This window comes from Piliocolobus tephrosceles, chromosome 2 (assembly GCF_002776525.5).
Source record: "Piliocolobus tephrosceles isolate RC106 chromosome 2, ASM277652v3, whole genome shotgun sequence".
Taxonomy (NCBI): domain Eukaryota; kingdom Metazoa; phylum Chordata; class Mammalia; order Primates; family Cercopithecidae; genus Piliocolobus; species Piliocolobus tephrosceles.
In genome coordinates this window covers 88,425,031-88,452,200 of record NC_045435.1, presented here as the reverse complement: position 1 = coordinate 88,452,200, position 27,170 = coordinate 88,425,031, and the positions used below count along the sequence as shown (strand labels likewise).

The following is a 27,170-nucleotide window of genomic DNA, read 5'->3' as shown; positions in this document are numbered from 1 at the left end:
GAGAGACAGAGAGACAGAGTCTCACTCTGTCATCTAGGCTGAAGTACAGTGGCATGATCATGGCTCACTGCAGCCTCGACCTGCCAGGCTCAAATGATCCTCCCACCTCCTATTTTTTGTAGAGGTGGGGTCCTGCTGTGTTACCAAGGTTGGTCTGAAACTCCTGAGCAAGTGATCCTCCCTTGGACCATCCTAGTTTAAGCTGCACTCTCTGTCCCACCTCTCTGCCTGTCCTCCTGTTTTCTTAGCATTTATATGGATCCCCACTTGGATCTCTGCTGCAGCAGGTTTCTTGTTGGTCCTGTTCGCTGTGGTATTTTTACTGTACTGTGCTTTACTGTAGTTACATTTTTATTGTCAGAGCCTGACACATACCAGGCTTACAATCCTTTTAGAAGGGACACAATGACTGATGGGCAGCTCTTTGCCCCCTTTTTTTTCACCCTGAAATTGGTAATAATATCAAGTGTTTCAAAGCATCATATCATATCAGGTCTTACAGAGTGAGAATTTCACACTTTTCTGGCATTTGCATAAGGAATGGTTACTTTTTACTTGAAGGAGGTCACATGAACAGTAGCCTCACAGGTCAGACTAAGGACAGTTGGGGAGACTGGAAGAGCCAAAGTTCACCTCAGGATAAAATTACATATGAAAATGGCTTGTTATATGCAAGAGGTTGCTTGATATGCTAAAATATGCTCCAAGTGCAAGCCACAAACCACCATGTCCCACAAAAACAACATGGGGCCTCTGCCCCAGAACCCAGTTCCATGCAGCACTCACATGCGGGGACCTCTCTCAGAAGAAAACTCGCAGTGAAATACAACAATGACACGCTTGCCATCAGTAGGTACAATGGGCTTCTTCAGTAAGAAGTCTTCAACCTCTTCTTCCATGTGCAAGTTCACTGCACCCTATGAAGACAACAGAGACCCTTGGAACCTGCATGTTTCACACATGAAGTAATGATTCGGCAAGATGTAATGATTCATCAAAAATGATCTTTAAGTCCACAAGACCAGTTTGTGATTTTTTCAGTTTTTCTGGCTGAAGAGCCCAGTAGACCATCTGGGACCTGTATCTCAATGGAGCTTTGTGGGTCCCTACACATTCATCATACAGTAATGCACATGGGGACTGGAAATGGGCAATTCAAATATGACTATGGTACACTTTATAGGTAGTTTTATAAATTTGGGGATTTTCAAAAGCTACAAGACAATGGCAAACAGTAACATCGTATTTAAAGTACCTCCTTACTATATTTAAACACTATTAATCGGGTAAAGCATTAAAATGGCAGGCCAGGCGCTGTGGGTCATGCCTGTAATCCTAGCACTTTGAGAGGCTGAGGTGGGCAGATTGCCTGAGCTCAGGAGTTTGAGAACAGCCCAGGCAACATGGTGAAACCCCGTCTCTACTAAAATACAAAAAAAAAAAAAAAAAAAAAATCAGCTGGGCGTGGCAGCATGCGCCTATAGTCCCAGCTACTTGGAAGGCTGAGGCAGGAGAATTGCTTGAACCCAGGAGGTTCCAGGCAGAGGTTGCGGTGATCCGAGATCATGCCATTGCACTCCAGCCTGGCAACAGAGCGAGACTCCGTCTCCAAAAAAAAAAAAAAAGATAAAAATGGCAAAATCAGTTCCTTTATTCTTGGGAACGTGTGTCCCGGCACACCCCTCCACCAGGCAGCCTGCTGAACAATCCACTTCAGAGGCATCACTAAGCCTGGCACAAACACTGGGACGTGTTGCCAGAGATGGGCTTCTTCTCGTCAGGAGCCCTGGGGTGCTCAGACATTGGTACCCAAGCCTCTTAAATGCTACGAAACCCATTCTGGTCCCCTTGAATGACTTAAACATCAGTGGGTACCTCCTACAGGTGCCCTTGATAATGACGGTGTGAGGGACAAACATGAAGAGTAACTGTAGCACAAGGTGGTAGAGAGTATTGCAGACAAGGGAACATTCGTTAAGAGCACCCGGAATCAAATGCCTTCCACGCTCACTGCATTGTTTCAAAATTCTAACAACTAGCATATGAGCTAAGCGGCCAAGTGTCACTGTCCTCCCCACTTTAAAACCACAGATCCTGTTTAGGGCTCCTTCTACAGCAAGTCTCAGGAATCCATACCTTGATGTGGCCTCCCTCGTATTCATATGGGTATCGACAGTCAATGATAACAAACTCTTTAATGAGGTTGGCAAACTTGCCATTCAAAACAGATGCCATCTGTTGAGAGAAAAAAGTTGAAGGAGAATCAACTTTGACCATCAGGAAAAACTAGATTCAAGTACCTGATGTGTGGTAGGTTCCAAAAGGATGGACTTACAATTTCTGGAGAGATGTATTTTAAATCCTGATGTTTCCCAGCAACTGTATGAAACAGGTAACCCTTAAAAAGAAAAAAAGATACTTAGAGAATCTGAAAGCCCATATAAATTCACACTTACACTGTTTGGCTGGCTGGTAGGAGGCACCTTTTAAAAAACAAACATTAATGGCTGGGTGCAGTGGCTCACACCTGTAATCCCAGCACTTTGGGAGGCCGAGGCCGGTGGATAACCTGAGGTCAGAAGTTCGAGACGAGCCTGGCCAACATGGTGAAACCCCATCTCTGCTAAAAATACAAAAATTAGCCAGGCGTGGTGGAACGCACCTGTAGTCCCACCTACTCGGAGGGCTGGAGCGGGAAAATTGCTTGAACCTGGGAGGCGGAGGTTGCAGTGAGCTGAGATTGCACCACTGCACTCCAGCCTCGGTAACAAGAGCGAGACTCCATCTCAAAAAACCAACCAACCAACAAACAAACAATTAGTTAGTACACACTAGTTACTCTTCTAGTTACTTCATTAACATCTTGATATTTAATTTTCACACAAACCAATAAGGTATATTATCCCCGTTTTGACCACCGTATTCAAGGTTACCTAGCTAGTAAGGCATATTTAAATAAAGAAACCTCAGGTAACCTCATTTTCCTCCTGCTTTTGTCAAGAATCCACATGTCAGTAGTTAGAGACTGTGAACAGCACTTAAACATACAGATTTCACTCATTTACTGAGTACCTGCTATGTCCAGCATGGGGCGAGGCACTGGGGATAGGAAAAAAAGAGACCTAGCCTAGCCTTGAGGAGGAAGATGAGCACATTAGCCATTACTCATTAGGGTGACTGGCTGAGTCAAGAGTTCATCTATCCCCATGCACAGGCCCATTAAGACAAACGTAACCAGGCCTCAATTCAAGTCGAAAATTCCACTGAGTGTGATGGTGCATGCCTGTAGTCCCATCTACTTGGGAGGCTGAGGCAGGGAGAGCACTTGAGGCCAGAAGTTCGAGGCTACAGTGTACTAGGATAGCAGGTGCAAATAGCCACTGCACTACAGCCTGAGCAACATAGTAAGACCACATCTCTCCCCGCCAAACAAGAGAAGGTTCCAAAACTGAGGATGCAGCTGGGTCTTTGCTTGTTCTCTTCATTCTCCTTGTTCCTTCGAAACCCATTTAGGCTAAAATATCAATGGCCCAAGCCCATACGTTCCCCATCCCCCTAGCCAAGACAAACCCTTTTACTTCTCACGGACTGCTGTTTATGTTTACACCTCACTGAAATTTATTTCAGTCTACCATGTGGTACATGTAGTTCATGTCTTACCTCTCCAACCACATGCTAAATTCTTTGAGGGAAGGAACTGGGTCTTATTTTGGAATCTCTGCCTAACACATAAGTGCTTCAATAAATGTTAACTAAATTAATGAATAAAACATTGATCTGGTAACCTTCAAGTCAAAATGTGATTAAAGCTGCTATTGACACATTCCCTGTCCTAGCCTTGTATTTTACTGCAGCCAAGCCTTCATGTAGCGTATCAGGCTATTAGAAGATCTTCCTCTAGACTTTCTAGAGGGCCTTTTCCCTCAACGGCCAAGCTTCTCTGAACAACGGAGAAATCAGTCTCAATACTGGACCTTCTAAGATAACCTTTCAACATGCAGACTTGTAGTGAGGCTACAGATTTATTTCTGCTTTATACTATCCTGCTAATTACTATTTTTACAGTTTAACACAGTTCCCAGAGAGCCTGGTCTTTAGGTTATAATCAAGGTGGTTGGTGGACAGCTCCCTACCTAAAACTGCCCATCAGCAATAGCGAGATCTACAGTCTCAGAAACCAACATATACCTGATCATGAGAACCTAAGTTTGCTTCCCGACTTTTAACATTCTTTAACTGTGTCCTTTTGGAAGCACGCCAGGAACCACCCTGGGGAGGGAGACAGGCTGAGTGGGGTTCTAAATACCCACACTCACTCCTACACTTGCCAGAGCAGCTCTGCTTGCAATTACCTTGGAGAAGTCTCCTATAAGGTCCCTTGGGTCGTTGTCCAAAATGTTTTCAATGGTTCCTTTGGGGGAAGATGCCGGGGATAAAGACTGATGAAGCGTCTGTAACAAATCAAAGGTAGAGAATGAGACAAGGGTTCTGAATGGAACTTCTGAAAACATTCACTTAGAGCATGCCTCGAGGAGACTGAAATGTTAATGCCTACATTTAATATGAAGTTTTTATTTTATTGAATCTGGAGTGAACAAAAATGAATGTGGGTTATTGACTGGTCTCCTATTATTCCAGTGTCTAACTGAATTGCTCTGAAACTAAATTTTCCTTCCTTTTTTTTTTTTTTAAAAAGTGGGGGGCCAGGTGGTTAGGCTGGGTGCGATGGCTCATGCTTGTAATCCCAGCACTTTGGGAGGCCCAGGTGGGTTAATCGCTTGAGCCCCGGAGTTCCAGACCAGCCTGGGCAAGGCAGGTGAATCGCTTGAGCCCAGGAGTTCCAGACCTGATCACGCAGCAAGACCCTGTCTACACGCACACACACACACAAGCTGGGCATGGTGGTGTGTGCCTATAGTCCCAGCTACTTGGGAGGCTGAAGTGGGAGGATCACCTGAGCCTGGGGAGGTCGAGGCTACAGCAAGTGGTGATGGTGCCACTGCACTCCAGCCTGGGTGACAGAGGGAAACTATCTCCAAAAAAAGAGAAAGAAACAAGGGGGGTTAAAACTAGGACTAAGTTTAGAAAAAGTATGTCTTAGCTTTTTTTTTTTAAGACAAGTCTTGCTGTCACCCAGGCTGGAGTGCAGTGGCGTGATCTTGGCTCACTGTAACCTCCGCCTCCCAGGTTCAAGAGATTCTCTTGCCGCAGCCTCTGGAGCAGCTGGGACTACAGGTGTGCACCACCATGCCCGGCTAATTTTTGTATTTTTAGTAGAGACAGAGTTTCACCATGTTGGCCAGATGGTCTTGAACTCCTGGCCTCAGGTGATCCGCCTGCCTTGGCCTCCCAAAGTGCTGGGATTATAGGTGTGAGCCACCGCGCCTGGCCTACCTCTTAGCTTTATTCAATGAGAAGAGGAAGCCAGCTGTTAAAGGGATAATTTGAGCAATAGCACAATACGTGCAATACACAGAACCACACCAAATGTTTTAATCCACGAATTCCTAATTATTATTGAAAAACAACTGTAAGTCTTGCTTTCAACTTTGGAAGATGCTTGGTAGGGCATTATTTGGAAACTGGCAAATACAGATTCAGTATTCATCCTGCCTTTCCCAAGGGTAACCACAGTGTTTGATGAGTATAAGTTTCTCTTTATAGATATATTCTAGCTAATTAATGAGGAAAGAACATAAAAACTAGAGTATCATCTTTCTGAAACCCTGGTGAAATGAAGTAAAAAATCTGGGCAGCAATCACCAATGGCTGCCTGGCACATTATACCTCGTTATCAAAGTAGACAAAATCACCTATGTGATATTCTTGCCAAACAAATAAAACTGGATTTCAATCCATCCTTTCCAGAGTTAGGTTTTTAAGGCAATATAGGGGATGGAAGACAATGTCTGAAGACTCCACAGGACTGTGGGAACCTTTGCAGGACAAATGACTTGAGCTCTTCAACAAATAAAAATATGCAAGAGGGAAACAGATGGAGCACTGAAATCTGAAGAGTAAGAGGCCTATTGACTTTATTTGGATCCAGATTTTAACAAACTGTAAAAGTGCTTAGGAGACAACTGGGGAAAACTGAACCCAGACTGGATATTTGACATTTGATAATAAGAAATTTAGCTCTGCCAGGCGTGGTGGCTCACACCTGTAATCCCAGCATTTTGGGAGGCCAAGGGGAGCGGATCACTTGATGTCAGGGATTCGAGATCAGCCTGGCCAACATGGTGAAACCCCTTCTCTACTAAAAATATAAAAAATTAAAATTAGCCAGGCATGGTGGTGGGCGCCTGTAGTCCCAGCTACTCGGGAGACTGAGGCGGGAGAATTGCTGGAACCTGAGAGGTGGAGGTTGCAGTGAGCGGAGATCGAGCCATGGCACACCAGCCTGGGCGACAGAGCGAGACTCAGTTTCAAAAAAAAAAAAAAAAAGAAACCAGAAATTTAGCTCTGTATATGTTTGTATGGGGAAAACACCCCACAAACTCAAAGTATTTTTCTTATTCCCTCACTCAACAACAGCAGAAGACAGAGACTTCTGTTACCCCTAGATATGAGGGGACTTCTCCCTACCAGCAAGCAAGCAAGCAGTTTTGCAGTGGAAAATAGCTGGGTGTTGTCCAATTCAATTCTGACACTATCTACCTGGAGAGTATCAGATCAGGAAGTTGAGGGCCCAGTCCTCAAAACCGCAACACCCTTCAGACACCAGTTGGGCCTCTGGAACTTCTGATATACGACCACCAGGTTTAAGTGGGGGTTCCCATGACTCCTTCTTTGGGTTTAATTTGCTAGAAGTGGCTCATAGAACTCAAGAAAACACATTTACCAGTTTATTATGAAGGATATTCAAAGGATACAGAAGAAGAGATGCATAGGGTAAGGTACGGGAGAAGGGACATGGAGCTGCCATGCTCTCCTTGGGTGCCCCAACCTTCAGGAACCTCCATGTGTTCAGCTATCCAGAAGCTCTCTGAAACCTGTCCTTTCAAGGTTTTATGGAGGCTTCATTACATAGAAATGATTGATTAAACCACTGGCCATGAGTGATCAACTTGACCTTTAGCCCCTCTCCTCTCCCTAGAGACTGGAGTGTGGGGCTAAAAGTTCCAACCTCTAATCATGTCTCTGTCTTTCCAGTGACCAGTCCCATCCTGAAGCTATCAATCATCAGCATACAAAAAGATATGACCTTGGATATTCCAAGGATTTTAGGAGTTATATGACAGGAGAAGAGGAGGAAGACTAAATATATATTTCGTAGTATCACAGGTATGATAACTGTATTCAAGCAATGCTTGACATTTTCTCCACAATGAAATTTAAAATACTTTATATTTAAAATACTTTAAATTGGCCGGGCGCGGTGGCTCAAGCCTGTAATCCCAGCACTTTGGGAGGCCGAGATGGGCGGATCACAAGGTCAGGAGATCGAGACCATCCTGGCTAACACAGTGAAACCCCGTCTCTACTAAAAAATACAAAAAACTAGCCGGGCGAGGTGGCGGGCGCCTGTAGTCTCAGCTGCTCGGGAGGCTGAGGCAGGAGAATGGCGTGAACCCAGGAGGCGGAGTTTGCAGTGAGCCGAGATCCGGCCACTGCACTCTAGCCTGGGTGATGGAGTGAGACTCTGACTCAAAAAAAATAAAAAATAAAAAAATAAAATAAAATACTTTAAATTTAAAATACATTATATTGAAAATATTTTTTAAAATTAAAATATATGAAAATAAACCAAAACATGAGGGCCAACATATATACATAATAATTATTAACAGCATTACTTTATCCAAGAAAAGTTTTACAAATATGGAAATAAAAAGGTCAATCTCTATTATGGTAAAAGAAAATGAATATTCTGGCTGGGCGCAGTGGCTCACACCTGTAATCCCAACACTTTGGGAGGCCAAGGAGGATATATCATCTGAGGTCAGGAGTTCAAGACCAGCCTGGCCAACTTGGTGAAACCCCGCCTCTACTAAAAATACAAAAAAATTAGCCAGGTGTGGTGACGGGCACCTGCAATCCCAGCTACTCAGGAGGCTGAGACAGAGAATTGCTTGAACCAGGGAGGCGGAGGTTGCAGTGAGCCAAGATCCTGCCACTGCACTCCAGCATATCTAAAAAAGAAAGAAAAAGAAAATGAAACTTTTTTTTTTTTTTGAGATGGAGTCTCACTCTATCACCCAGGCTAGAGTGCAGTGGCATCTCTGCTCACTGCAACCTCCGCCTCCCAGATTCAAGCGATTCTCCTGCCTTAGCCTCCTGAGCAGCTGAGACTATAGGCGCACACCACCACACCCAGCTATTTTTTGTATTTTCAGTAGAGATGGGGTTTCACCATATTGGCCAGGCTGGTCTGGAACTCTTGACCTTGTGATCCACCTGCGTTGTGCTCCCCAAGTGCTGGGATTACAGGCGTGAACCACCGCACTCAGCCTGAATATTCTTAAATATTGATAGATACTGTCTGACATGTATACAATGTAAAGTTTCATAAATGTTCTTGCCCTTATAACCCAGAATTTCATTTTTAATTAGAAATAAAAGGAAAATCAGGGAAAGGGAAATTCTAAATGTCCAGAAGATTAGATTTATTCAATTATTTATAGTATACTTGAAAGTTGAAACACTATCAGCCAGGTGCACTGGCCCGTGTCTGTGGTCCCAGATACTTAGGAGGCTGAGGTGGGAGGACTGCTTGAGCCCAGGAGTTCAAGGCCAGCCTGGGCAACACAGTAAGACCTCTTTTCTACAAAAAATTTTTAAAAAGATTTTTTAAATTAACTGGGCATGGTGGTGCATGCCTGTAGTCCCAGCTGCTGGGGGGCTGAGTGGGGAGGAGTGCTGGAACCCACGGAGGCTGTACTGAGCTGTGATTGTGCTACTGCACTCCCGCCTGAGCGACAGCACTAGACCCTGTGCCCCCCACAAACAGAAAGAACAAAAACCAAAAAACTCTCCCCAAACAAAAATACTATGCAGCTATTAAAATATTCTTTCAGAACAATACTTTAAAGAGAAAATGTTCATAAAGCATTAATAACAAAAGCAGATACGATAAGGCAGTAGGCCTAAATGTTTTCTTAGTTGTCATCTCTAACCTTTTAAAACTGCAATTTACTTAAACCTTTTCATGCTACAGAAAACACAGTTCATCATTTTATAATGCTTAATACCAAACCTCAATATAAGGACAGTGTAAGGAAAAACATATAAATAAACCAGTGTTTTGTGTGTCTAGCCACGGAATAAACAGAATAACATAAAGGACCATAGGATTTAGGCCCAGACAACCATCACACTAGCTCACCCATGCCAGACGCTATGTCTAACACCTGTAATCCCAGCACTTTGGGAGGCCAAGGTGGGAGGATCGCCTGAGCCCAGGAGTTTCAGACCAGCCTGTGCAACATGGCGAAAGCCTACCTCTACAAAAAATACAAAAATTAGCTGGGTTTGGTGGCACACACCTATAGTCCCAGCTGCTTGAGAGGCTGAGGTGGGAGGATTGCTTGAGCCTGGGAAGTGGAGAGTGCAGTGAGTTGAGATCATGCCACTGCACTCTAGCCTGGGTGACAGAGACCCTGTCTCAGAAACAGAAAACAACAAAACAGCCTATACAACTATGACCAATGCATTGAATTAACTTGAAGAATTAGACAGACAGACCTTTATAAAAATCAAGTATTTAATAGGCCATGATAGGTCTGGATTAAAAGGAAATAAAATATCTACAACAAATGATAATAAAAACATCTCAGGTCAAAAGTTATGAGACAAATCTAAAGCAGTGGGAAATTCATAGATTCAAATAGATTTATCCAGAAATAAGAAAATTAAAAACAAACGAGTTAACCATTCAACTCATGAAGCTGGAGACAGCAACACAGCAAGCCTGCACTCCCGAGGCAAAGGACAGCCTACTGAGGCAGAAGACTTTTCAACAATAATCATTCTACTACAGTCAACACAGAAACAATTATGGCCAACAGCAAGCGGGGGCCTCCACCTTTGCCCAGCTGTCATACAGTGTCCCAGTCACCACTCTACTGGGATGGAATGAACTTCCGCTCCCTCCCAGCAATAATGAGACAAGTCCCCACCTAAGGTGTCAATGGAGTTTGTGCTGGGGAACCCGGACTTCCACCCACACCTTTCTTGCAGTATCAGAGAAGGCCTGCTAAAACATAAGATTTACATAGACCCGAGACTCACAAATATACAGGAGACAACGGAAAAATCACTGGTCATACCAAGAACCAGAAAAATCCCAACTTGAATAGGAAAAGACAATCAACTGATGCCAATACTATGAATGGATGTTGGATTTGTCTGATTTTAAAGCAGCCATCTTAAAAATGCTTCAACAGGCAATTATGAACATACTTAAAGCAATTGAAAAACCAACACGAAAATAGCCAAATATCGGGCAGGCGTGGTGGCTCACACTTGTAATCCCAGTGCTTTGGGAGGCCAAGGCAGGAGGATCACTCGAGGCTAGGAGGTCAAGACCAGCCTGAGCAACATAGCTAGATCCCATCTCTATTAAAAGAAACACACACACACACAAAACCCTAGCAAATCTTATCTAAGAAAATAAATGAACCACTAAGTGGAAGTTTTTAGAACTGAAAAATACATTATCTGTGCTAGAGCAAAAAGGAACCTAGGAAACTAACCTCGTGGGCCTTCTCTGGACTAGTTGACTCTTTGGGATTGGCCCCAGACATGCTCTTCCTCCTCTTTGTATTTCCAGGTGGAGACTCCTCTTGAGATCGTTCTGGTCTCTTCAACACTGACCGAGTGCTGGAGCTACACAGGGAAGGGGAGTCAAACAGCTTGCATCGGTTGTCCTTACAGGAAAAAAAACAGACAGACCCATCTTTCATTAAAACCTGTTCACTTGAATGGTAAGACAAATAAACCATTCTAAATTAGCAAACAGACACTGCTGATTCATCTAGTCCTAGCAATTCTCATAGGGCCTGGCACATAGCAGGCACTGAGCACTTAGTGCTCAATGAATATATACTCAGCTGACATTATATACAGACGAGTAAAACATCCTTTGCCCTCACAAAAACTGTTTAAATAATCCTGCGTCAAGAGAAGTGCGACCTTCCAGTCAGGAACACATTTTTGGCTTGCCTATCTTCCCCTCCATTTTATTACTTGCACCTTGCTTAAGCAGCTCAACGGGTTTAAATACCCCACCTAAATCCAGAAAAGACGCACAGTAGCCAGGTTATAATAAAAATGGGGGTATCATCGGTTAAGGTATAGTTAAGATGGTAAATTTGGAGGGAGTGGGGATGGGCTAGTAGCAAATGCCTTTCAAAATTGTGTTCAAAGTCTTTTTTTCTACTGGTCTTTTAAAGACTAATTTCCCAGGCTGGGCATCATGGCTCATGCCTGTAATCCCAACACAGTGGATCACTTGAGGTCAGAAGTTCAATACCAGCCTGGCCAACATGAAGAAACCCCGTCTCTATTAAAAATACAAAAAAATTAGCCAGGTGTGGTGGTGCTTGCCTTTAATCCCAGCTACCCAGGAGGCTGAGGCACGAGAATCACTTGAAGCCAGGAGGTGGAGGTTGCAGTGAGCTAAGATTGCACCATTGCACTCCAGCCTGGGTGACAGAGCAAGACTGTCTCAAAAAAAAATAAAGACGAATTTTCCAGAGTCCAAGGGAAGCCAACCTGACCAGTGGTAGAGAGAATCAGCTCTCTAAACGCATCTCAGCCTATTCTCGACTCTGTGTGTCTTGGTCTGGCTTTTCCTTCTGCATAGAATGTCCTTTCACATCTCAGTAAACCATTCATTTTCAAGTTGATGCTAACATTTAAAAAAATTTTTTTTTAGATGGAGTCTTGCTCTGTCGCCCAGGCTGGAGTGCAGTGGCGCAATCTGGGCTCACTGCAAGCCCCACCTCTCGGGCTCATGCCATTCTCCTGCCTCAGCCTCCCGAGTAGCTGGGACTACAGACACCCGCCACCACGCCCAGCTAATTGTTGTTGTTGTTGTTGTTTTTTTTTTTGTATTTTTAGTAGAGATGGGGTTTCACTATGTTACTCAGGATGGTCTCGATCTCCTGACCTTGTGATCCGCACACCTCGGCCTCCCAAAGAGCTGGGATTACAGGCGCGAGCCACTGCGCCCAGCCGATGCTAACATTTCAATGTCACTTCTTTGAAATCTTCCTGATAGTCCCCAATGGAACGGATCACTCCCACATCTGCTCCCAGAGACCAGGGATTTTCTCCCTCTTTTGTCTGAGTTTATTTTCCATTACAGCTCCCAGCAATGGTTAGTTTGTAACAACCATTTGTGGAAGAAATTTCCCCACTATTAAGAGCTTACAAGCCAATGCTTATGATTTTAAAATCAAATCTATAAAATTAATAGCCACTTCCAAAGTGTTCTCACATTTTATGTAATTGTATGCCTATCAAAATGACCTGGTAAATTTACTCATAACATGTGTACTGGGTTAACATATTTTTTCAAAAGTTATGCACATGAATGTACTATAATCCATAAGTGATCTCAAAATTGTAGCTTGGCTGGGTGCGGTGGCTCATGCCTGTAAACCCAGCACTTTGGCAGGCAGGTGGATGGATCACCTGAGGTCAAGAGTTTGAGACCAGCCTGGCCAACATAGCGAAATCTCATCTCTACTAAAAATACCAAAAAAATTAGCCGGCAGTGGTGGCATAAGCCTGTAGTCCCAGCTACTCAAGAGGCTGAGGCAGGAGAATCACTTGAACCCAGGAGGCAGAGGTTGCAGCAAGTCACGATTGCACCACTGCACTGCACTCCAGCCTGGGCAACAGAAGGAGACTCTGTCTCAAAAACAAAACAAAGAAACAAAAAAACTGTAGCTCTTTTGTCCTATAATTATAGTTCAGGTTATTGATAATTTAAAAATACGAACTTACCAATTTAGATGTGTACCTAAGGGTGTATATCTCTGAATATACAGGTGTATATATCTGTGTAGGAACATTCTTGCTTCTAACTTGAAAGTATCCCTATGATGAAAACACGAATCTAGTGTGTGTGTGTGTATATATATGTGATTTTGAATATATATATACACACATATACTATAGATTCTGTATCTATACTATGCTTTCTGTTTGAAAGTATCCCTATGATGGAAACACAAATCTATACTGTGTGTGTGTATGTGTGTGTGTGTCTGTGTGAGTATATATGTGTGTGTATATATATATATAAAAAGAAATTATTTCTAAAATAGGTATTTTCAATTAAAAAAAAAAAAATCCAGCCAGGCACAGTGGCTGTAATCCCAGCACTTTGGGAGGTTTGAGGTGGACAGATCACCTGAGGTCAGGAGTTCGAGACTAGCCTGGCCAACATCATGTAACCCTGTCTCTACTAAAAATACAAAAATTAGCTGGGTGTGGTGGCAGGCACCTGTAATCCCAGCTACTCGGGAGGCTGAGGCAGGAGAATCACTTGATCCTGGGAGGCAGAGGTTGCAACGAGCCAAGATTGTGCTACTGCACTCCAGACTGGGCAACAAGAACGAGACTCCGTCTCAAAAAAAACAAAACAAACAAAACAACAACAACAAAAAAACCCTGTGAGTTACTGTTGCTTGTCTAATTTTATGCTAGGTTCTGTGGAATATAAATGAGAATAACCTAAAAAAAGTAAAGTCTTCAGGCTAAAAAGGCTTCAGATAGGCTTTTTTCCAACTGACTAGATGGTAAAAGCCAGGAATGACCATGGTCCCGCCTAACCCACACTCCTTATGGATCAGGAGACATGCAGAGAGATATCATCACTAAAGGTTTGTAGGTAGCCAAAGTGAGGCCTAAAACCCAGATCCCCAAATCCTATCATTCATTTCAATCTCTGGCTATACTCAACTAAGGACTACTCTGTCCAGTGCCCCAATCACTCAGGGCTTCCTCCAGACACATTAAAACAACTCACAAGGTTTGTAGTTCTCATGACGAGAGGAGCTGTCCAGAGGCTTGCCATGCATGAGGGGGTCTCCTCCTCATTCTAAAAAAACAGAAAAATTGATTTTAAAAAGATCCTGTAGCGACTAACATTAGTTTAAATGCTTTAGGTGTGTTTCTCCCTGAAGAATACCAGATAGGCCTGGATAGGAAGCATCCTTAATGTACCATCCTATACCATTCTGATTTCATGTTTCTTGTATATAAACTGCATATAGACTGATTTCATGTTTCTTGCATATAGACTGTTAGTTAGCTCCTTCAGGGTAAGAAGGATCATATGTTTTCTTTTGACACCCCCATCCCCCAACCCAAAGGATTTAATAAGGCTGGTAGCCCTATTATTAAATGAATTATCACCAAATGAACAAAAGTATCAGCTAAGCAAGCCCTGGGGAATTGCTGTTGCTGTTCTTTTTCACATCACATGACTTCTCCAGAGGTAATTAGTAGAATAGATAGGAACACACACACACACACGCACACACAGTACCTTCAGATTCTCTCCGTCGAGAAGGTCCACAAAGCCATCATCCTCATCAGACAAAGTGGCTGTCACAGGTGATTGGGGTGTAAAAAGAGGAATGAAATTCCCTGGTTCACTGCTATTTCTTTCATTTGAGGAAAGCTGTAAGACAAAATTCATGGATTAATAACAAATGAGAGCTCTGGTCCACTTTGATTTCTTTGAATGGGTCACTAGTTTCTATGATGAAAACATACTATGTACTTGTTACACAAAGTAATATTTTAGCAATTACTGATTATAGGAAAATGTATCCCAAGATTATAAATGATTTGATGTCCACACACAGCCCTGAGTAGTCAGTAGCCTTCACAGAGAACTCTTGCCAGAAGCAATTCACCTTATAATGGGTACTAGAGATAGCCTCTTGTGAAAAACAAGGTTTCTTTTATTAGGAGGTTGCATCAGTGAACACCGGATCAGCATTGAGGACCGTGACAGTATGAGAATCTGCTGAAATGAGTTAGGGCAAGCAGATGCAAATCTCTATTGAGAGCATAAAATGGCCTAAAGATAATCCCAGCACTTTGGGAGGCCGAGACGGGCGGATCGCGAGGTCAGGAGATCGAGACCATCCTGGCTAACACGGTGAAACCCCGTTTCTACTAAAAATACAAAAAATTAGCTGGGCGAGGTGGCCGGCGCCTGTGGTCCCAGCTACTCGGGAGGCTGAGGCAGGAGAATGGCGTGAACCCGGGAGGCGGAGGTTGCAGTGAGCTGAGATCCAGCCACTGCACTCCAGCCTGGGCGACAGAGCAAGACTCCATCTCAAAAAAAAAAAAAAAAAAAAAAAAAAAATGGCCTAAAGAACGCACTTATATATAACTTCAGTTCTGACAGGGGGGAATAAAAGGTAACTTCCTTCTATAAAATCTATCCTCGTTCTTTAGACTTGGGATTTAAATGCTGCTCAGTTTTTAAATGAGGAATTACTGTGTGCCAGATACTACAATATAGTCTTTATACATATAATCCAATAGAAGCCTCACAATATACTAAAGGTAGCTAATCCTTTCCTTTTCCTTTAGCAAATCAGGAAACTCGTGCTTAAGAGAGGTTACCAAGATTATACACCTCATGTGTTTGACTCCAAAATCCAAACTCTTCTCACTACACTATGTCCCTAGGAGAAAACCATTCCCAGAATTAAAATGGCGGTACCTCATTAGCCAACCTATGGTCATATATTTTTTTGGGAAACCTCTAAACATGGAATATAGAAAATTTAGAAAAACTGCTCATAAATCCACACCTGGAGATAAATCCTACTAATACAAACACTGCTAATACTGAAATCTTTGTTTTCTAGGCACTTTCAAATTCAGAAAAAAAACAAGAGTTTTTTCACAGTAGCAGGGTAGTCCCAATGTCATGCCCTACAAGTAATCCTTAAAATCCAAATCTCTTTGGGGTATGAATCTGTTGTAAATTAAGTGGCCCTCCTCCAAGTTTCTGAGTGGATCATGCACTAAGGAATCCTCTCTGCAGCTGGCCTATTCTAGTTCTGGCATTAGATTTGCTTCACAATATAAAACAAGTTCTGGGCAGTCTCTAGTCCTCCCCAAGTGCACCTGACCACACTCTGGGAAACAGCAAATTTTTTTAGCCAGCTGAGCCTAGGAGTAGATAACTTTATTATGGGGAAGTACCTTTATCATGAAAGCTCACACTATATCACACCAACTTTTGTGAGGTAGGTTCTGGGATCCCTAGGTGCAGATATGATACAGGCTCTAGTCGCTAAGCATACACCAAATATATTGTTTCTGGTATCCAACTCTTAAAGCCTTACTGTGTACTTGGGAATTTAGAGATTGCTTATTGAGAGAGGAATTCATCGTCCAGGCTGGAGTACAGTGGTCTGATCATAGCTCACTGCAGCCTCGAATTCTTGGGCTCAAGCAATCCTCCCACTTCAGCCTCCCAAGTAATTGGGACTATAGAAACAAGCCACTATACTCTGCTTATTTTTTAACTTTGTACAGATAGGGTCTCATTTTTTTTTTTTTTTTTTTTTTTTTAGAGACGGAGTCTCGCTCTGTCCCTCGGGCTGGAGTGCAGTGGCCAGATCTCAGCTCACTGCAAGCTCCGCCTCCCGGGTTTACGCCATTCTCCTGCCTCAGCCTCCCGAGTAGCTGGGACTACAGGCGCCAGCCACCTCGCCCGGCTAGCTTTTTTGTATTTTTTAGTAGAGACGGGGTTTCACCGTGTTAGCCAGGATGGTCTCGAACTCCTGACCTCGTGATCCGCCCGTCTCGGGCTCCCAAAGTGCTGGGATTACAGGCTTGAGCCACCGCGCCCGGCCCCCGATAGGGTCTCATTAATGTTACCCAGGCTGGTCTTGAACTCCTCCTGACTTCAGGTGATCCTCCCACCTCGGCCTCCCAAAGTGCTAGGATTACAGCTATGAGCCACGGCACCCAGCCAGAGATCATTAAATCCTGGTTTCCCACTTAGGTATATCCTTTGGTAAATCATCCAGACCTCTCTAGTGGTACTTTCCCGATCTGTTCAAGTGGGTTAACTCCACTTACTTCACAAGACAAGAACATATAAAAGTGCTTTGTGCAAATGATAGACAGAGTTAGCAACACTGGCTGAACCTCACAACACAAACCAGATTGGAAAGGTGTATTTTCAGATTTAAGATCCTAGGTAAACCTACAAGCCAAATGTGGTCATCCTGCTCAAGTTCAGCCTCTTCAATCTATAGATGCTATCAGTTAATCCAATTCAGACCAACAGCAGGAAACTTTGGAAGGAATGACAGTCCCTGTCTGGCAAATACATAGCCCTGAAACAAGTGACCCCAAAACTGCCCAGTAGCCTGAGCATTCACTGGAATCTATAGTAGTTCTTAAAAAAAAAGAGAGAGAGAGAGATGTGGTCTCACTGTGCTGCCCAGGACTTAGGCGATCCTCCTGTCTCAGTTTTCCAAAGTGCTGAGATTATAGGCATGAGCCATGGCACCTGGCCCATAACTGTTCTTAACAAACCACCTTTGGAAGAAGTCAAGTGCTCTCTCTCCAGCTCTTTGATAAGCACTTAGAATGCATACTAAAAGAGCAAGTTTTAAGTAAAGATCTAGTGTTACAGCTCTTTTAAAATTTGTCTTGCAGGCTTTCCAGTTTTTGCCAGAAAGCCCTTAAACAAACAAACAAAAAAAAATAGTAAGAGATCTAATCCCACCATACATACATTTAGGATGACCCAGGATTTCCCAGATTAACAAGGTCAAATATTCCTTGCACAACTCCAATATTTCAAACACCATCTCCCACTCTTCCTACCAGCCTGTCCGTTCTCCAGACACAGCAAAACCACCAAGAATGCTTGACAGTCTAGTTTCAAAAGACAAAGTCAAGGTAAAGACAGCTAGTGCTACTGTAGTGCCTTCAATTCTGGATGAAAGAAGGTGTTTTAATCCTTTCTTCCTGTCAGGAATTCCCCTATGAAAGCCAGAGCACATACCATCCAAGCTGGGGCAGAGTTCTGCCTCTGTGTGAAGAGATCTTTACCCTCCTGGAGTCCATGAGAGTGCAGGCAGCCACGAGATACAGGTCTTACTGGCTTCTTAAACTCAAAGGCTTCCTGCAAGACACAGTCGAGACATCTACTGTCCATGAAAACCAACTCAAGCCTCAGCTTGGGTGAAAGACGCAAGGAAGTGGGCACTGTTCACCTTTCTGCCTCCAAATTAAAATTTCACCTAATTCCAACAATGGATCTCTGTAACTAAGAATATCCAAGGCTCTGTCAACAGCTAACTTCTAAAGTAACATCTTTTTCTTGCCATACTGTATTTCCTAACACCAGTATCAGCCAAATATACAAAACATGATAAATAAGCTAAATCACAATGTTTCTGAAATCTAGAGCAAAAATAAATAAAATCTAATATAATTGCCTGTGAATAGTTGTCAAAATTTTCCATCTAGATCCATCTGTTTCAGGGCTTCATATCTCCAGCTCTTCCTACCAACTGAGGTAATTTTTTCTACATAAAATTATTATTCTATTCTATACTAAAAGCAGTGAAAAAAAAGCCCTACTGGTTTACTCAACATGGACGATTCTTACAAGCATAATGTGTTAAAGCCAGATATGATAGAATATATGTTATATGATTCCACTTTATGAAATGAAAGCACTCACAGGCCCCCTGCCCTAAAATATTCACTTAAGAACTCATAATTAAGTGTTAAAAGCAGTAATGGCTAGCACTGGCATGGGTGGCTGAGTTCCCTGTTGCCCTTGGTCTCGGGGTCGCCGTCGGCACTGAGGCTGCAGCTATCATGGTGAACTTACTTCAGATTGTGCGGGACCACTGGGTTTATGTTCTTGTCCCTATGGGATTTGTCACTGGATGTTATTTAGACAGAAAGAGTGATGAATGGCTAACGACCTTCCGGAACAAGAGTATGTTATTTAAAAGGGAATTGCAACCCAGTGAGAAGTTACCTGGAAGTAAAGACTGGCTGAATTACAGAATGTTCATATTTTAAAGTTCTGAGAGAAATAAAAACGTTCAGAACCAAAAAAAAAAAAAAAAAAAAAAAAAAAGCAGTAATGGCTAACATTACAGTGATTTCTATGCCAACACAGTACTAAGTACTTTCTGTGCATTAACTTTTTAACCATCAAATACAACCTGATTGTCCCAATTTTACAGGTGAGAAAACTAGACCTTGCAGGTTAAGCAATGTGCCCAAAATATTGAAGTAAAACAGAACAACTCCAGAGTGAGCGCTCTTTAACCACCTTCTATGCTGTTTTCCCTTTAAAACAAAGCTCTGCCGGGCGCAGTGGCTCAAGCCTGTAATCCCAGCACTTTGGGAGGCCGAGGCGAGCGGATCACGAGGTCAGGAGATCGAGACCATCCTGGCTAACATGGTGAAACCCCGTCTCTACTAAAAAAATACAAAAAACTAGCCGGGCGAGGTGGCGGGTGCCTGTAGTCCCAGCTACTCGGGAGGCTGAGGCAGGAGAATGGCGTAAACCCGGGAGGTGGAGCTTGCAGTGAGCTGAGATCCGGCCACTGCATTCCAGCCTGGGCGACAGAGCGAGACTCCGTCTCAAAAAAAAACAAAGCTCTAAGCAAGCAACCCTGAGAGAAGCCATTTCAGGGGAAAACCAGGCATCAGTACAGCTTTGCCCTGGTAAAAAGCACGAGAGGCTGATAAACTGCTCCAAGCACTCAAGGCAGGAACTCATTTCCATATTCTTTCTCATGACATTTCCCAAGTTGATAAAGAACTCATCAGGAAAGTTCATGGAGGCAGTGGGTTTTACACTAAACCTGGAAGATTTTAAGGATTATGAACTGTGGCGTTTTAGCAGGAATGGAAAAGGGGAGAAAGTAAATATACAGAAATACAGTAGAGAGAAGGCTGAAAAAATTACAACTGTTTTGGATGCCTACTCTGTGCAATGTCTAAGAGAACAAAAAAGCCAGGCCCATTCAGGGTAGACAACCACAAATTCACCTTCCAAGCCACCATTTCAGTTACTCTGAGATACCCTAGAACTTGTTAGCCCTGTTCTTACAAATACTGCCAAAGAGCCTTTTCCTAAGCTTACAATTCATTTCAGGGTCAGAGCAAAGAGGCAAGGACAGCCTGGGCAGAGACTTCCAGACAAACACTATTTGTACATGTAATTACTCCTGTGAGCTACCATCTGAGAAACTCCTGCCTATCAGGCACCATTTTCAATACTTCATACATAATCTTACTTATTGCCGCATCCCTAAAAGATATTACTACTCCTATTTTACAAAAGAACAAAGAAGATTAAAAAGAGAAGAATTTGCCAACATCATACAGCTAATAAGCAGGATCCAAACCCAGATTTCTCTGACTCCAAAGACTGCACATAACAGCCAAGTTTAGTCTCCCAGAAAGCAGCCCAGCCACTTATCTCTACGCCACTGACAGCTTGTGGGTTTCACCTCTGCCTCAGGTTAGTACATTGAAGTCATGCTCACATTTTCCTTGTTCTCATCTGGGTCGATGAGCTGAAAGATGTCATGGTCGAGAGAATCAGAATGGCTCCTCTTCAGAGCTGGACTACATCCCAAGAGCTTCTGCTATCAAAGTGAAAAAAGAAAATAATTAAGGCACATAAATAAAATTTCAGTGGAAAATTCAGTTCCCAAAAGAAAAAAGGGGGGCTGAGTAGGGGGTAGGCTAGCTCCTCACACACTGCAGTAGGTAACCAGTAAATGTGGCCAGGGCTCCACCCTGCCAGGACACAGCAATGAAGTTTCCATTCCATGGGTTTACAGCTAACCTCACAAGGTCTACAGTGCCCCGCTCAACAGGGATTACAGTGCCAAATCAACCCCCAAATAACATTTGCATCAAAAGAATCCTTCCTGGTTTAATAAAGCTCTGTTAGAAATGGAGGACAAATTCCTCCAGGCTGAGCATCTTGAGTACTTACGAGACTGAGGGAAGGCTGGGAATAGTGGCTCTTGCCTGTAATCCTAGCACTTTGGGAGGCCAAGGCAGGAGTTTGAAACCAGCCTGGGCAACAGAGTGAGACCCCCATCTCTACAAAAAATACAAAAACCAGCCAGGTGTGATGGTGTACACCTATATATAGTCCCAGCTACTCTGGAGGTTGAGGTCGGAGAATCACTTGAGCCAGGGAAGCAGAGGTGGCAGTGAGCCAAGATTTTGCCACTGCACTCCAGCCTGGGTGACACAGCAAGACCTTGTCTCAAAAAGAGACTAAAGAAAAGTCGTTTTTACTCTCTAAATTAAGTGTCCTATCAAGGTCATGCTGGTAGCTAAGGAACAGGTAACAGGTATTAGCTCAAAATAAACAAGGAACTAACTTACAGGTAGGGAATGTAGTCTTCTCACAGGATTTTCAAGGCTGTAATGAGACCAGAAGGTAAATAATGAGAATAAAACAAGTAAAGAGGTATTCATATTAGCAGAGAGACAGTGTTTAGCCTGTCGCTTGGGGGTATAGTCACAGACTCCCATTTTAGGCAAGAGATGAGAGAATAAATTTCTGAAGCTGTCTTATTCTCAGGAGCACCCCTAATTCTAGGCTTCTAGGTGAAAAAAACAAACCCATGTCTTTTCTTAAAATACACATGTTCGGCTGCATGTAATCCCAGCACTATGGGAGGCGGAGGAGGGTGTATCACAAGGTCAGGAGTTCAGGACCAGCCTGGCCAACACGATGAAACCTTGTCTCTACTGAAAATACTAAAATTAACCGGCTGTCGTGGTGTACGCCTGTAGTCCCAGCTACTCGGGAGGCAGAGGCAGGAGAACTGGTTGAACCTGGGAGGTGGAGGTTGCAGTGAGCCACTGCACTCTAACCTGGGCGGCAGAGTGAGACTCTACCTCCAAACAAAAAAAACCCCCACATGTTCTTGTAAGGCTATGATGTCAGAGCACAGAGGAAGGGTTTGGGTAAGACCCGAATAGAACACCAAAATTATAGCTAAAATAAAGGGAGAAAAGTTCTGAAAATTGCTGACATAAACTATTCATTCTTGAGATTCCAGAGTGTTTCTAGGGACAGCTAAATCCAGGGCTCCAGTCAGTGTATGAAGAACTTCATTTAAATAAGGTATTTAAGTTTAGACACGTTTTTTCTAAGTACAAACATTTAAAAGCAGTGAATACGTACTTTTCTTTACTGTCCAATGGCCCAGGAGAATCTAGACAGAAACCTATGGAAAAACAAAAAAACAAAAAAACAAAAAAAAAACCTCTCAAGAAATAATACAAAAACACCATTTTGTCATTAAAATTAAAACACTAAAGAAAGTACTTGAGTCTTTATTTAAGTCAGACAACAAATACTCATGGCTTGTACTTTTGCCAGAATTGATGTCATGGCTATTAGACTGTCAAAAATGTTATGTTTGTACAAGTCTGAATAATTTTTTCATAGTGTATTTACTGTTTTTCCTCCATTTGCAAATAACATCAAGGGAAATAGGATTTGAGAAGAGGGTGAATAAAACTGATTCATGTCATGATTGTTTGGTTATTCAGATAGAAGTGACCCAGATAACTTTCTATGAGTTCCAACCACAGAAACAATAGGTACCAAATTTTCTTGGCATAGGTTTTAAATATTTTATCTTGTCAAATCATATGGGGTTTGAAAAATACAACTACTAGGCCGGGCACGGTAGCTCACACCTGTAATTCCAATAGTTTGGAAGGCTGAGGCAGGCGGATGGCTTGAGGCCAGAAGTTCAAAACGAGCCTGGGGCAACACAGAGAGAGTTGTCTCTACCAAAATTTAAAAAAAAATGAGTTGGGTGTGGTGGCACGTGCCTGTAGTCCCAGCTACTTGGGGAGGCTGAAGTGGGAGGTTCACTTGAGCTCGTAAAGTTGAAGCTACAGTGAACCCTGATTGTGCCACTGCACTCCAACCTGAAGCCTGGGCAACAGAGCAAGACCCTGTCTCAAAAAAAAAAAAAAAAAAAAAAGGCCAGATGCAGTGGCTCACCCCTGTAATCCCAGCACTTTGGGAGGCCGAAGTGGGTGGATCACCTGAGGTCAGAAGTTTGAGACCAGCCTGGCCAACATGGTGAAACCTGTCTCTACTAAAAATACAAAAACTAGCTGCGTGTGGTGGCCTGCACCTGTAATTCCAGCTACTAGGGAAGCTGAGGCAGGAGAATTGTCTGAATCTTGGAGGCGGAGGTTGCAGTGAGCCAAGATGGGGCCACTGCACTCCAGCCTGGGTGACAAGAGTTGAGACCTTGTCTCAAAATGAAAAATACTACTAGTCATGACATGCAAGGCAAGCACTTGCTGCCTTTAACAAAATGAAACCAAGGTGTCTATCTCAAAACAGGCAGCAGGGTCAGGGTGAAGGAGACACTCTTCAGCATCACTTATATGCCAGCTCAGATGACGCAGACCCACCCACCCATAGCTCACATGTCTATGTAGCCTTATGGAAAGTGAAGTGTTAGAGCTCTTGCTCACCACACTGCTACAAATGACAATCCTATCCCCAGTTCTATATTAAATTACATTCTACATACAGAAGCCTACATTACATTTTAAGACTTTTGCAGCCGGGCGCGGTGGCTCACGCCTGTAATCCCAGCACTTTGGGAGGCCGAGGCGGGGGGATCATGAGGTCAAGAGATCGAGACCATCCTGTCTAACACAGTGAAACCCCATCTTTACTAAAAATACAAAAAATTTAGCCGGGTGTGGTGGCGGGTGCCTGTAGTCCCAGCTACTCGGGAGAGTGAGGCAGGAGAATGGCATCAACCCCGGAGGCGCAGGTTGCAGTGAGCCAAGATTGTGCCACTGCACTGCAGCCTGGGCAACAAAGCGAGACTCCGTCTCAGAAAAAAAAAAAAAAGACTTTTGCTCTTGTAGTTCCGTTAACCTAAAGCATCTTTGCCCCAACGGTCTTATCTGTACAAATACAGATAAACTCTGCAGTAATATGAATTCATGAAGAATGAAATGCACTGGCAATTTCCCCCATAGCAGCATCACTGAAATGATTTCATGACACTGTACTTCCAATAATTTGACCCTGTATTTTAGCCAGTAAGATTGCCTGAATGCCACTTACAGTGGTATGGTGAATTTTACTTCACTACCCATCCTTAAAGGGCAAGCCCACACCACCTCCTTACAGACATTCGAAACCTATTTCCTTTCTTCATAAATAGCCACAAGGGCTCCTTTGTATTCTTCTTAATTATGTTTATCAATGGGCATGGTGGCTTGAACCACGGGAGGTGGAATCACTTGAACCCAGGAGGTGGAGGTTGTGGTGAGCCAAGATCACGCCATTGCACTCCAGCCTGGGCAACAAGAGTGAAACTCCGTCTCAAAAAAAAAAAAAAAAAAAAAGTTTATCACCCAATGCCGTGACTTCCTCAAGTTCTAACCAAACGAACCTCCTGGGTGAAAAGGCATGTTTCAGGAAATTCACAGTATTGCTCCCCACACAACAGACTTAAATACCTGAATCTGTTGACTCAGAGGAGCCCATTCTCTGCAGATTACTGTTGTTCTTCACCTCCAGCGGTTGCTCATAATCACTGAAACCAACAGAAATAAACCATGAGTGATTTATAGGATATAATTAAAAGGTCACATGCAGGAGATAGGCCATGAGATTAAGCAGCAGCCACTTTAAGAAGCAGATTAAGAAGCAAAGATCCCACTTTGCCACTCTGAACACCCAATTAGCACTTGGGCAAAGGAGAAAAAAGGAGTGGGTGGGCATGGCCTTGGACCACATTGCAGGTTATGATGGCTATGGCAAATATTGGGGTATTTCCTAAAAATAAGAGCATGTGTCCTAAGTACTGTGACAGAGTCAGGATGAAAGTTGAACAGGACACTTTCTGCTTTTCAGAAGTTGGGAAATGCACAAGACATGTGCCTAGCAAACGGGATGCCAGAGATTGAAGGGAAAGTAGTTCTTCCGCCGGAAACACCGTGGGATGCATTTTTTGCTATCAGGAAAAGCCCAGGAAGCTTTCAGAAAGTTAGGTAAAAAGACCTGGCCTTAGGAAAGCAGCAAAGTGGACATCAGGAATGTGCACGGGTCGAGGGACTGAGATGATTTTACATAAACGCCAGGAAAGAAAATACCATGATCCTTTATTGAGAAGGAACAAAGATCACAGCAAACTAAGATCCTGAGGGTGGTTTAGCAAAGGGTGAATGTGAGCGCCTAGAAGAGCCTGATTTTCCCCGCGGGGGTAGATTCCAAAGAGCTTCCAGGGATAGAGACAGAAGTAGAGTACGGAGCAATCCGAAATGGGTGAAGGTGGGCCTGGCTCGGGCTTAGGCCCGAGATCTCCACCTCTTTCCCTGGGAGGTCCGGACCGCCTCTCCCGCCCAACATTCCGCCCGGGCGGGGGTGCACATGGCGGGCCCCAGCCCGGCTGTCCCCGAGCGGCGAACCCGCACGGAAGGGTCTCGCCCTTCTCCCGGTCCGTTTCCCGGCCTGATCTCCCCGAGGCCGACGCCGAGGCCAGGGGCCTGGGACACCGCCCGCCGGTCCCTCCTCACCTGCCCAGCCCCTGCAGCTGATCCATAGTGACGGTCAGGTTAGTGACAGGCGACAGTCCCCCGGCGGCTGGCGCGCCAAATAGCGCCTTCACGACGGGCTGCGGCGCGGGATGGGGGCTGCAGGCGAAGAGCAGGCGGCGGCGGTGCGGGGGCTCCGGGCCCAGTTCCATGGCGGCGCCCGGCCTCGCAGAGCTCCAGCTCCCTCTTCCTCCGCCTCCGCCTCTGCCGCGACCGCCCCGCCCCGCACACACCGGCCTCGGCCGCGCGCCACCGGCGCCCGCGGGTCAAACACAAACACGACTCCGCGGTTCAGGGACGCGGCTGCCGCGGGCAAGCGGCGCGGCCGGGCGGGTGTGCGGACCCTCCAGGCGCCAGCCACAGGCACGGGTGCTTCCCTCTCACACCGCGAGGCCAGCGGGCGGGCGGGCGCCGGCAACCTGAAGATTAAATCCAAACAAACGCGGCGGGTCGGCGAGAGAAGGCGGGCGAGAGCCTCGAGGCAACGGCCCAGACTCAAGCTGTCTTCGCTGTTCTCCCACCCGCTTGCCCAGCTCTGGGTAGCAGAAAATCGAGCCGACCTCCACCTCTTACCCAGGCTGTCGCAGCCAACCTGGCCTTTCGCGGTAATAGCAGCTCAGTGGGGGCCGCTGCTGCCCCGCCCCCTTTCCTAGTTGGCGCCAAACGGAATCCACCAATCAGTAAGCAACTTCTCCTCCTCGCAACCGAATGGCAGCTAGGCTGGGCCAATGAGAGGGGAAGAAGGAAGCGGCTCGTGGGACTCTGCCAGGTCATCCGCTCTCAGAAGGGGGCGGAGCCTAGAGTGGACTGGCGCCGATCAAAATGAGCGCGGGGGGGGTGGGATCAGAGGTCAATGAAAACTCCCAGCAGACCCTGCGAGACGCTGCTCGCGGCTGAAAGGCCCCCTTGTCCCGTCGCATGCTGGGAAGCGTAGTTCCCGTCGCGAGCCGCAGTCCAGTTAGCTTCGGCCTCCGTCGGGCCTCCACTACCTCGCCCCCAACCTGGCGCCCCACACCCTGAGGGAATGTGGAGGCTAAGGAAGACCTGTGGAGATCTGGCCGGATCCAGCCTTGGCTCGGCCTCTAACCATGCAGTATTGTGGACCCCTTTCTTCTGCCCCGGGTCTTCAGGCCCCAATTTATAATGAGGGAGGGAATGGAATGACCCCCAGGACTGGACTCGACCACCAGGGCCCAACTCTGGAGGGCTCACAGACCCCGGGTGCTGCTGGCCTTATGGGATTTGAACCCCGCAGTACAACATGTGCTGTGGGCCTCAGCATTGTTTGCTCACTTCCATTCTAGCCCTTATTGGATTCTCTTAGAATCATTTCTTTCTTCCCACGACTTCTTAGCCCCCTGGAAGCTCCTAGAGAGCAATAACAGCAAATACAATAATAGCAAATAATAGCTAAAGTTTACATAGTGCTTATGCACTTGACGCTGTTCCCAGTGTGTTAATCTGTATTAATTCATTTAATCTTTACAACTCTGTGACATAGAATTATCCCCATTTTCTAAGTGGGCATATTTACTTTTATAGCCCCTGCACCTGTGGCAGTTCCTAGACTGATTTTG

General features: G+C 44.7%; 2 protein-coding genes and 1 non-coding gene across 7 annotated transcripts in view; 2 read left to right on the top strand and 1 right to left on the bottom strand.

The window, feature by feature from the left end:
- Nucleotides 1–26,214, bottom strand: part of CDC25A (cell division cycle 25A) — a 31,286-nt gene extending 5,072 nt beyond the window's left edge. The window contains exons 1-14 of one of the 5 annotated variants that reach the window (XM_026454852.1): nt 26,167–26,206; nt 25,576–26,012; nt 24,517–24,593; nt 22,193–22,235; nt 21,385–21,421; nt 20,526–20,627; nt 18,011–18,130; nt 14,507–14,641; nt 13,985–14,056; nt 10,698–10,871; nt 4,353–4,451; nt 2,336–2,398; nt 2,137–2,235; nt 787–917 (exon numbers count right to left, since the gene is read on the bottom strand). In XM_026454852.1, coding sequence (XP_026310637.1) covers nt 787–917; nt 2,137–2,235; nt 2,336–2,398; nt 4,353–4,451; nt 10,698–10,871; nt 13,985–14,056; nt 14,507–14,641; nt 18,011–18,130; nt 20,526–20,627; nt 21,385–21,421; nt 22,193–22,235; nt 24,517–24,593; nt 25,576–25,745 — 1,322 coding nt within the window. In that variant the 5' untranslated portion in view covers nt 25,746–26,012; nt 26,167–26,206. Of the gene's footprint in view, nt 1–786; nt 918–2,136; nt 2,236–2,335; nt 2,399–4,352; nt 4,452–10,697; nt 10,872–13,984; nt 14,057–14,506; nt 14,642–18,010; nt 18,131–20,525; nt 20,628–21,384; nt 21,422–22,192; nt 22,236–24,516; nt 24,594–25,575 lie in introns of all 5 variants that reach the window. The other 4 variants (XM_023231652.2, XM_026454853.1, XM_023231653.2 and 1 more) reach the window with 4 other exon arrangements.
- On the top strand, nt 17,625–17,686 carry LOC111555618. The gene has a single exon (XR_002735573.1). It is a non-coding gene; the product is annotated as a U7 small nuclear RNA (small nuclear RNA).
- LOC111555537 (NADH dehydrogenase [ubiquinone] 1 beta subcomplex subunit 1) lies at nt 18,762–19,073 on the top strand. Its single transcript, XM_031935215.1, has one exon. The coding sequence runs from the start codon at nt 18,835–18,837 to the stop codon at nt 19,042–19,044; it is 210 nt and encodes a 69-aa protein (XP_031791075.1). The 5' UTR covers nt 18,762–18,834; the 3' UTR covers nt 19,045–19,073.
- Nucleotides 26,215–27,170: the final 956 nt, after the last annotated feature.

What these genes read in the sequence shown, in the direction of transcription:
- LOC111555537 (XM_031935215.1), top strand. Translation starts at nt 18,835, where the DNA reads ATGGTGAACTTACTTCAGATTGTGCGGGACCACTGGGTTTATGTTCTT.